The sequence below is a fragment of the Crassostrea angulata genome, chromosome 4 (genome assembly GCF_025612915.1).
Source record: "Crassostrea angulata isolate pt1a10 chromosome 4, ASM2561291v2, whole genome shotgun sequence".
NCBI classification, from domain to species: domain Eukaryota; kingdom Metazoa; phylum Mollusca; class Bivalvia; order Ostreida; family Ostreidae; genus Magallana; species Magallana angulata.
The window spans coordinates 51,491,865-51,503,929 of record NC_069114.1 but is presented as its reverse complement, the minus strand read 5'-3'; the positions used below and the strand labels follow the sequence as shown (position 1 = coordinate 51,503,929).

The 12,065-nt window shown below is 34.9% G+C and overlaps 1 protein-coding gene across 1 annotated transcript; it reads right to left on the bottom strand.

Moving 5' to 3' along the window:
- Positions 1 to 4,801: 4,801 nt before the first annotated feature.
- On the bottom strand, positions 4,802 to 6,828 carry LOC128181075 (G-protein coupled receptor 83-like). Its single transcript, XM_052849328.1, has one exon. The coding sequence runs from the start codon at positions 6,575 to 6,577 to the stop codon at positions 5,411 to 5,413; it is 1,167 nt and encodes a 388-aa protein (XP_052705288.1). The 5' UTR covers positions 6,578 to 6,828; the 3' UTR covers positions 4,802 to 5,410.
- Between the last annotated feature and the right edge of the window lie 5,237 nt (positions 6,829 to 12,065).

Below are 12,065 nucleotides of genomic sequence, written 5' to 3'. Positions count from 1 at the left end.
GTCGCAGGTTGTAATGTAACTAGGCTTATCAGATAACTTCCGGTGACGTAGCATCAACCAAAAGTAAATAAGACGTCACACATATCATTAGCAGTCATATTTTTTCGAAACGCAGAAAACAGTCTGCAGAGTCAAATTCATTGTCCTCAATGACAGCAAATGCATCAAAAATCGTAGCAACTGAGTCGCATTTGTGCTGAGCTTTCAAAGAACCATTATGACCAAAAGGACAAAAAATGAAGATGATATCATCAATCCATTAGCTTACATAAAGGCCTCAGATAACCCGCACCCTGGAGTCATCAAGATCTGTAACTACAGCAGAGATGTGCGTCCCCTCATCGACTGAATTTTTGTTCTTCGTCTGATTAAACATCGATTTCATCTAATGCTTGTTCGGTGTTGATTTGTCATCTTGACAATGAAATTTAAACAGTGAATAAATATTCTAAAGCTGGTGACCTACAAAGCCGATCTCGCTCTCACACGGCAAAAGTATTCACTCTGAGTAATTTTTAAGTCATCATTTTGAATTAAGAATGGCGATAACTGTCTACTTGCAGTACTTTAACGAATAGAGAAAGAGAGAGCTGTTCAAGAAATAAATACAATTCGATATTCTTTAAATCAGATTTTGTTGCATAAGCGTCAAAAAGTCCTCCTACGGAGGCATACTTGTTTTTACCTGATCCAGAAGTCTGAAGCTTACCTTTAGCAATCATTAAGTGCTTTTTAAGAAACTAATGGAAGCAAAAAAGTGTGTCTTAGCTTTTTGAAGACCTTAAGATACGCCCCTTCATCTGCAAAAAAAAATCAGATTGCGTTTCGGCATTGCACTTTGTGTTTGTTGTATCAGCAAATGTGATTTAATTAACCGCAGAAACACGTTATGTTTAATGCTCTTTTAGAATTTGATAGCAAACTAAGAATAGGAAATAAAATAAATTGATAAATAATATCGCTAATCTTTTTTTCAAACAAAAAACTGCGAAATTGGACTCGAGTCACGTGGTAACAAGGTAATACAGTTACCTTGTATTCAGGTTGCACACCACTATTAATTTTTACTATATATTCTTACCGAAATTACGCAACTTTAGTTACGGGTAGCGAGTTTAAAACAAACTTCTGGGGTAATTCCTCTTTACAACTTTTAAAACAATTGTTCCTAACCAATTTAGTAGCGAAAAACACACAGCCATCCACAAAGGCACGAGAGTTTGTTTACATCAAAGTTACACATGTGCTTGAAAATCATGTCCGAGCCCTTTCACCCCCCTGCCGAAACAACTGGCATCAAAAATTCATGTGACCTCGTAATTTTTACAAAGGTGGGAAAAACAGGCATTTTACACGTTGTTTTTCATCTCATAAAAAAGTACAGTCCCTGTCGCTGGCGGAAAACTCCTAACAACGAAGGGGAATTCGGGAATTATTTTCCCTCAGCCATGTTGTGAGACTTGCAGTTTACACACTGAAATAAGGCCATGGTTGCCATCTTGACTATCTGTATTAGGGTCTTTATCTTATTTTAAGTTATAACATTCTTCATAATGGCTAACTGTTTGATAAGTAAAACATAGATGTGCAAACAACTGCATTTAAAACAAAAGTTATGACCGATCGTTACTTAAAAGAAGCTGAATTCGAAAGATGGCAAACAATTTTGAGGTGGTCTATGCGACAAATTAATGGAATATGTTGAACAAAGGCAGCAGAGATTTCGAAATTCAAAATATTACACGTTGATGAATAGCTTAGCGAAAAAAATAAATCCGTTACAAGCGATCTTAAAAATGATCCCATCAATTTCGAATTCAGGCGCATCATTTATAGGTTTTAATGATCTTGACATTTCGAAATTCCTTATTTTTTGCACAGTCTGATCACGAAAACTTGCAGAGGTGTTGTTGTGAAACCGAAAATATCCGATGATCTTTTTTATATCCACTGAAAAACAACAATTCTCTGGAAGAGAAATCATTCAGTTCAGCAGATATTGTGTTTGAATGAAATAATAAATGTCTTTGTTTGGCGTTGTAATTGATTGCAAGGGGCCAATATAAGCCGTAATGTCCAATAAATGGGATATTCCTCTCCAAAAGATGGTCACCGTATTGTCTGTAATCTCTGCAAGGAATTTCCAAGCATGGTCTTTCACAGCTGTCCTGTCAAATTCAAAGACGATTTTTTGTTTGTTTGACATGCAAGGAGTTGTGATAATTTGAGAAGTGTGTGAGAACGAAATAAATAGGAGTCTCAACAGCAATCGGCCTTCGTTTGGCGTTTGACGGAAAAACCCAATAATCTGTCCTGTTTGTTTTGGATTTTAAAAAACATAAGGATTGATTCTTGGTCATTTACCTGATTTCCTTTCGTTCGCTTTTGTAATACTTGTTTAAATTAAACTGAATTTAACCTTTCACCGACTTCAAAAAAGTCTGATAACTAGAAATTGATGCGAGTTTCAAATAAGCAGTTTATACCAAACATGATGATCAATTTATTTTCTTTAACTAATTAGAAGCTTGTGAAATGTACATGCGTGATTTACAGAAAAGTATTTGATGGCAATAACACAATTAAATAAAAAATAGGTAACTCGAACCATATTTTTTAAATGTAGTTTAATTTGAATGCGCCGTGAGAAATTGACATGTTTTATGGTAAAGGCGCTAAACATCTATAGCTTTGAGTCCAATCAACACGCACTTAGGGATTTATCAAAACAAGATTTTAATTAAAATGCTTTATTCATGTCAACCTATGTGTTCCAATTTTGGCAAATACCTTTTAGAATCTAGATTTTTTTAATTGTGATTGGTGCAGCTGAACTCATTACTAGGTTACAATCGACTTTACAATAAAGTATATTTCAATATTCACAGCACCCCTTACCAGCTCCCGGTATATCATATCAGTATACAATGCAATTATGTTCTCCTTTACTTATTAATACTGAGAAAGAAAGTTATTTCTATGTATTTGCAAGAAAAATCTCTATTAATTATTGTCGCTGACTGTAATTTCACATTTTACATATACAAAACATATATAATCATTAATCAAACATATTCAACTTAAAATCTTAAAATGAATAAAGATAGATTGAAAGAAAGGCAATCACAGTTTCGAATTTTTCTTTCAAATTTAATGTTTTCCTTTAAAAAGTCACTTACTTTGTATATTTAACTTACTCCCTTTTTTCAAAGTCACTCTCTTTGTATTGCATTTAACCACAACACACAACAATAGAGATTTCAAATTACTTGCTTTAAAAAGTAACAAGATCTAAAGCAAAGTAAATTCTCTCTCTCTCTCTCTCTCTCTCTCTCTCTCTCTCTCTCTCTCTCTCTCTCTCTCTCCTCTCTCTCTCTCTCTCTCTCTCTCTCTCTCTCTCCGCAACATTTCTCACAGAAAATGTCCCACTAGCGACTAATAATAGAATGTGTCAGGGTAATTGCACGTCATAATTGGCGAGTCGATGATGTGGGGACTCCCCGATGTCGTTTACAACGCAACATCTGATTGGAGGTCGTTATTGATACTGGGTGACACGCAAATTGGATTAACCTAGTTTATAATCATTGCTGAATGGAAACGGATGATTCCCTGAACGAAAACTCTTTGAAGTATGGAGGACACACGGTAATCATGATTTCTCACATCAATCGATTTGGTTCAAACTTTGATCGACATATTACCATGTACAACACAGGCAAATCAAAGTATTATACATCACGCATCAGTGTTCGGAGTCACACATTTCATTCTTTGAATTTTTTATACACTTTAATGAAAATATAACTTTATCGGCTCTGACCATTTCTTAAATATTTAATTAATGAGCAATTTGACAACCATTAAAGTGAAGATAAGAAAAAAACTGGCGATAAGTATGAAATCTTACAAAGTGTTGTAACAGAAATTCAAATAAATTTCAAATGCCCGGAGCAATGCTCCATGATTCTCTACATAACATGCACATTCGGGGGAAATTGAGTCAAACTGTAATTGTGTTACTTTAATTTTTTAACTTAAATGTCAGGGCTTCAGATTTGAATATTGCAGACTACTAGTACTTAGTATACAGTTTACCGTACCCAAATGTCGAATAACAGATAATAATTCTATTCCGATAACAATTTTAGTTTCTATCAGTGAGTATCTGGCTGACACCAGGTGTTCTGTAGAGAATCTAATAATTCACGAAAAATTATTAAAAGGATCTACTAATTCACGACAAATTTTGGAAAGAATCTTAATGTATAATTCACGACAAATGTTTAAGAAGAATCTAAATAATTCACATCAACTTCTGTCTACAGAACACATTATTATATCATGTTCTTCAACAAAGGGAATACTAAATCAACAGTTTTCATTTTATCTAGTTATGTAGCTAATGGTATGTTTGATTTCATTCTCAACGTCTACAGGATCCCCCCCCCCCCCCCCACTTTCGAGACATGTCAGTTAACCACATCATTATAAACAAGAGAGATAAAAAAAAACTTTTATTTTAGAAAAATACTATAGAAAGTCAAGTGTTTGAAAGGTAAATCAATGTACAAAACTTCGACTATTTGATTTCATAATTATTATTTTTAACCATGCATATTTTAAATGTATGAGTTTTTATTCATAATTTTCTCAAAAGATATAATCATTTGTATGGCTAATGAAATTCTTGTTTTACGATAAATCTAGTATTAATAATTTAATTTCAAGCTTCTAGGTGTAAGCAAAATATATCATAACTTAAACTTTTTTCGGGTATATATAATCAAAACATGAAAAAAATACGTTATTTTTTTATTAACAATATAAATGGTCATATAACGAAAAATAGTTTAACAAATGCTACAAACAATCCAGAAGTCTATGGTTTTCAAATATTATCTTCAATGCAGGAATCTTAAAACATAAATTTATATGAAAAAATTATAGGACAGCTTTGTTTTGTGCATGTATTAACAAATATACAAATCGACAAGTCAGATCAAAAAACATACATATGCTAATAAGGATGATCGTGTAGATTTTTTTCTTACAAAACAATGTCCTAGCTAAACTTCTCTTTAATTGAAATATAGAAGACTAATGAATGATAAATTTTGGTAAAAGATCGTTAATTAAGGTTTATTCAACATCCGACGACACAGTATATTTTTATTGGGTAATTTTTCTTATCAATTCATAAAAGATATAATCATTTACAACTTAAAGTTTACAGCTTTTAGATAAAAGAAAAAAAGAGTTGTAGATATAACGTAACATTCAACAATATATTTATCAAATAAGAACTAGTTAAATGACACAGTTTCAGTGATGGTTGAAAAACTCATAGGTAATGTCATTGAAATCTTACTCTTATTACACCACGTGTTCCGTTGACCGTCAATGTCCGCTAACAGTAGACGGACTTGTCCGATTTCTGTTTCAGGAAGGAGAGCACCGGGAACTTGTACACGTGCGTTTCCTGTGTGTTAGTATCCGGGCCACTAGCCATGTCCTCCAGTTCCTCGAACGAGCCCTCCGACTTCTCCTTCTTTTCGCGACAAGCCTTCTTCTTCATGATTCTTGACCGGAAGTGAGGATTAATCCAGCAGTACAGGAACGGGTTAATGCACGTGCTGCTAACCGCCACCCACAGACACACGAAGAAGGCGAGGCTGTCGTATTTGAACGTCTTGGTGTTGGGGTGGAGGTCCGTCAAGATGTGGTACAGATTGAGTGGCATCCAGCAAACAGCAAACACCATCACCACCGCGATCAGAAGCTTGATGCTCTTACGTTTGGCACGAATCTGACGCATGCGCTGGTCCTCGGTGACGTAGCCCAACTGGTTCCTCAGCCAGAGTTTGTGGATGATCCTTACATACGCCACCCCTATGATAGTTAATGGGATTACGTACTGTACCAAAATGGTGGCGATGGTTAAGTACTGTTCCCACTTCATTTTAGGTTCAGGAAACGCCGATCTGCACCTTGTGACTTTGACGACAAAAATGTCCATCTCCCGGACTGAGTTGAAAAAGCCGTAAGGAAGAGCTAACGTAAACGCCATTATCCAGATAACGACAATGACGGCCGCCCCCGTCTGTTTGGTCATCCGGGGCTTCAGGGGATGCAAGAGGACTCGCTGTCTATCAAACGCTATGGCCGTCAGAGTGAACGTGGACACGTAGGAAGAAACCATGATGGAATACGTCAACGCCTTACACAGAATAATCCCTAACGTCCATTCGTAGGTCACATTGCGGACGATATTCAGCGGAACATTGATTGACACCAACAAAATGTCCGACATCGCCATGTTGGCAAGAAATATGTTGGTGACGGTGTGTAAGTTTTTGTTCCTGAAGATGATGCAGCATATCAGAGAATTGAAACACAAGGACAGCAAGACAAGAATGCCGAAGCTGAGTCCGAGCCAGAGGGTCCGACTCTGGTCAATCCCGCCATGAAAGTGGGAGGACGCCAGAGAACTATTGGTGTTCTCAAACAGATTTTTCAAAGTTTTGTTATCAAAGTTGTCCAGATAATCGTAAATCAAGGTAAAATCATGATCCATTGTTTTGTAAGAAAATGTTCACTTCTGGTACCAATCTCACTTTCCGATACATTAATTTCACAAATTAATGATAACGAAGTTGTAGATGGATAACTAACCGGTTTCACTATGTCTGTCTGCCGTTTAAACCAGTGACTTCCCAGAGTCAGGGAACGGGGACGTTATATAGGGACTGTTGGATCGATACTTTGCTGTTCTGTTGACGAAGGTTGATAAATCTGAGCTCAGGGGTTAAGGCGAGTGGCATCACCCTGGCAGGGTGCACCGGGCCGTAAGGAGATTGTAGGGGACTATGCTGAGACTGAACATTACACCCCTCTGAGGAATGACCGCCAGAATTCGAATTGACCATAAAAGCTCCTTACAAATCACAGTGCAATCGGTCCATTAGAGGTGAAATACAGTTCTGTGGGCGATGCTCTCATAAGAAAGTTTTTAATGCGTTTCTCAATGATTGCTGTTGGTTTGTTTTTCCAAATGCACGCACTTTGATTTTAATTTGAATGATGATAGTCGTCGTTGACATTTAACTGTTGTTGTCAGAAATGAACTAGTATTAACTGAAGAGTTATAACACTGCTAAGCTACAATAATTTGCTTGTTTAATCTAATTTAATGGTTCTCCTCCGCTCTCTTTATTACAAGTCCAAAATATGTAACGGCTATACTCGAAGTTTTTTAAAGGGTTCGGATTATTGACCTATTTGCTTGACTTTAGTTTTCTCAGGTTTTAGTTTCATACTCGTCCAGTCCTCAATTTGGAAACATTAAAATAACAAGCATAATTTTTAATTCAGTGCGATATAATTTTCTTTTACAATTTGTTATAAGCTGTTGTTGTCGCTTGCTGTTGTTATTACATGCATTACTGTAGCACTTATCTTGCTGTTAAAGCATTTCGGGGGTTTTTTTCTGTTAGCTGTGACTGTTGTACCAATTTTGATACTATTGTTGCTTAGCTTGATGTTGTTAATATTGCTTGTGGCTGTTTCATTTGTTGCAGTTGTTTTAGGTTATGCTTTAGCTTGTTGCTGTTGTTATTGCATGGTTGTTTTCCTGTTGTTGCTTGATGTTGTTGCTTGCCTGTTGTTCCTGATTGTTTTTTATGCTTGTTGTTGTTTGTGTTATTTTTTGATGTTGTTACTAAATGATGTTATTCCTTGTTGCTTGCTTGCTTTTTATGTTGTTCTTTTTGCTTAGTATTGTTGCTACGGCTTTGTTGTTTGTGTTTGTTGCTTTATGTTTGTTGTTGTTGCTTGTGTTTTACAATTGTTGTTGTTTGGTGTTTTTTTTTATTTTTGTTGTTGATGATGATTGTTGTTGTTGTTTGTTTGCTTTTTGCTTGCCATTGTCGCTACAGCTTAGTTAAAGCAGTCTCTGCTTTTTCTTGCACGCTTTTGTTGCTTTTGCTTATTTTTGTAACGATTGTTGCTTTAGCGTTTTTTGTTGATATGCTTGCTGCTGCTGTAGTAACTATGAAATCATTTAATTGTTTCTCTTCTTTTCTTACTCTTTTCTTGCTGTTTTCTTTTGTTTGCTGATGTTGTTGTTGATGTTGTTGTTGATGTTGTTGTTGATGTTGCTGGCCGATTGTTGATGTGATTGCTGTGGCTTGCTTCTTTTCCTGTTGTTGTTTGCTGCTGTTATTTGTTGTTGCTCGCTGATGTATTTGTTGTGTGTAATGATGCTGTGGTTTGCTGTTTTATCTTATTTTTGTTGTGTCTGTGGCAAGAACGTATATCCTCTCTTGCTTTTATGAATTAGTGATTTATAGATCAAACGCGCCCCCTCCACCCACATCATCAGAGAAGTTCTCCAAACTCTGGTACATATCTTCAATCTTTGTTCTCTCCCACTCACGGCTTGTGAATACTTTTTGGTTATGAATTTGGTTCAGTAGCTGTATCCCCATTACCTGGGATGTGCATTACACGCGAATTATGCCGAAGATGCCGAAAAATATGTACGAATTTTATCCTTAGTCATAAAGTACACAAAGTATCTTTTTACAAAAATCAGTACTATTTTATATATGATCTAATGAATGGTTTTTAAGTTAGTACTGGTTATAAATCTATTAAATAGATTTAAATAATTGGTTTTTAAAGCTTTTTTTCGTTTCTTTTCTTATTCTTAAAGTATGAGATAATTAGGTCGAGAATTTAACTTCCTCAAACAATGATCAACGATGCCCCATAAGTAGCTATGCTCTGTTCTAGAAATAAAATTTTACCCCAAGATCTAAATAAATGTATTCTCTAATCTACTTGATTTTATCTTTCATCTTGATTAATACATGGCAAATACTAATGAATAAAGAGGCTGGTATCTATATTTCTGTATCTATATAAAGCAGGGCTATTATGTTGTTTGAAACTAAAACCACATAGGCTATCGAACACTCTCCGATCTTGATTGATTGAAATGAAGAAAATGATGTATTGTTTGGTATAGATAAGCGGAGGAAGGAAAATAGAAGATGGAGAACTTCTAGTTATTTACCCGGAGACCCAGGCACGTTTCATCATTCTAAATGTGACACTGGGATAATAGATGTCAATTGCCTTTTATCAGTCGGAGCACTGCAGGACTCGAAACGTGTGCTGATAAATATTATCCAATACTTATACAGACCTTTGGGGATTAAAACTCACACCAGCGAAATTGAATCCAGCGAAATTGGTTCCATTAAGAAGCAGAATCGAATTGCTTTCTTGGCTTTAAATATGACGTCATAAGGATATATGTTTCATGTCTTACACAGTAACTCGTACATAGGTGAGGAACACTCATTATTTCTGATACTGTTGTACTGTTAAAAGTCTGTTATACCCTGGCGTCTTCCTAATGCAACATTATTCAGCAGAATAATATAAAATGTGTTATGCTTATGTCTTAGTACAATGTTCAGATATTACATCATTAGAATTTGACAGTTACAAAATTACTAATAAATTATTTGTCTGTTTGTCTGTATATGAATGTTATTCCACTTTTCCCCTGTTTAATCACTGTTGAGCTTTGACAATTCTTGACCGCAAATGTAAACTTATAAAAACGCATACGCACTTTTGCCATTATTTGATATAGCTTGTAATTGTCAAATGTTTGTAAACTTTTTACCAAATAAAAAACAGAAAGATGATTTGAAGCATTGGTACTTTTATTTCTCTGGAGAGTTAAAAAAAACTGTTGAATATTTCTATAATGTTAATAACATTTAATCCTTAATGTCAGTTACGGGTTTTATCTGTGGATTTTCCGGTGTTCTTCTTTATCATGGGACCTATATGATATATCTCACCAGTATTCTGATACCAAAAAAAAAAAGTAAAAAAAAAAATATCTCGCCAGTTTTTACCGACTATAACAGTCATTTTTTGTTAAGTACCATCGGTTCTTCGGAGCTACCAATCCAGTGTCGAAATAAATTGCCTCTATGAGTCCATGAAGACCAGTTACTATTCTAGCGGCAGTTATTTATTCTTTCTCGAGTTTTTTTATGACATCAGATATAAGTACATGCAGCCCTCCAAAAACTACAAAGAATTCGGGTAAGTCTCCTGAATGATTTTTTATGATATAGAAAGGAAAAGTTACTTAATGAAAATTGAAGTTTTCCTTAAAAGCTTTAGTTTCGTAGATGTTGAAGCACTTTTCCATACACATTCAATAATCTGAGACCAGCTGGGGCTTTGTGACTACAGAGGCGATGTCTGATTCATACACAAGTGCACTGTCTTGGGGAAATTGGTAAACCCTAATTATTTATAAAATCCATTTGAACGACCATTTGTTTTAAGCATCAAGTTCATATTCTAAACGTTATATATTTAATGAAAGAAAATGTGAAAAATGGTTTTATAGCCATGAAGTTACGACAGCAATAGATGATATAGAGAACACGTTTTCGTTATAAAGTTTAATCTCAGTTTTTTTTTCATTTTCAAATTCAAATAGAAATTTCAATTAAATCTGCTGCCTAGTTTCCGACTTTTCTAGGTTTTTTTTAAAAGGTCAGGACAGTAAAGAAACACTAACATGAAACTAAATCCTTCTGGTGTTTTGACGCTTTGTTGTTTTTTATGTTTTGTTTTTGTCATGAGAATTATTTTCCTTGATATTTTGGTGTCAAAGTTAAAATATCAGCTTTATTTGTTTGAATGGTGAAGTATCATCACCAAAAATAAATATGAATTTATCGGAAAATTATTCTCAAGTTATCAGAAAATATCAACAGAGGAGCTTTTTTAATCATTTATTTACTTTGGTTCTGTTTGTTCCATAAAGTGCACTTGTTTGACCCATACATCGATGTCGATATGTCAATAAATAATTATTATAGTAATGAAATTTTGATTGAAATTCGCGAGAGATATGCTCTAATGATATCTCAATACATGTATAATGATTGGGCACGTCTTATTAACGGCTCGTCCATCGATTACCCGTGCTACTATTCCCTCCTTTACTCCTCAAATCCCGCCAAACTGGGATTCCCAACGCTATTATTTGTACCAGGCCCTTCAAAATGTGCACCCACCTTATTACTAGTTTCACATCTCCAACTTAAGAATGTTTGAACCAGTTCATTGATTATTAAGGTATTTTTATATTTGTGGAAATACGGATAAAACAGTAAACCATTTACCCTCGAGAAATGACCTTGTTATTCACAAACATAACGTAAAATTCCTCTATGCCATTCACAATCGTTATATTATGATAGTAATTTCTTTAAGAAAAAATCAAACTCATTGCTAAAGGCTCTTGTGTCATGCATGGGTCTTCTCTTTCAAATTGAGATACATTTTCATCCGTGAAGCTGTACCCATAAAGAAAGTAGATATTGTAGTAACTGTATGTGGCGTGACTTTGTCCAAGGACACATGGAAACTCCCTCAAGTTTGAAGTCAAATACACATGTAGCTACACCGAAAACGATCTATCATGTTAAAAAAACGGTTCTCTTAAATAATGATGTGCAGCTCTCTCTCTCTCTCTCTCTCTCTCTCTCTCTCTCTCTCTCTCTCTCTCTCTCTCTCTCTCTCTCTCTCTCTTTAAAAATTGTTTCTATTTCAATAAAAAGCCAGATTCTTTAAACAAGAGAGATAACTGTAGCTGTGATGAAGAAGAATTTCGTCCATCGTTTTTAAATCAGATACAGGAGGGGGCACTGTGTCATTCACTGTGAAAGTTTTATAATCAAAAAGCTACAAAATATTAAAACTACAGACATTTTGAACAAAGTCATCAAATGATGTATTTTTTTCGATTCCGTCATATCAATTATTTTTTCTGTATCCTTTTTCTTCTTTCATTTTTCTACGACCGAAGTCTGAGTAGAGACGTCAGATAACCAACATCAATTCCAGAGGAAGATTTGTTGTTATTATCATCTCCAGACCTCAATTTCAACATCGTGTTTATATCAATTTCGATAATGACGTAATTGATGAAATCAATATGTGAGATTATAAAACACTTT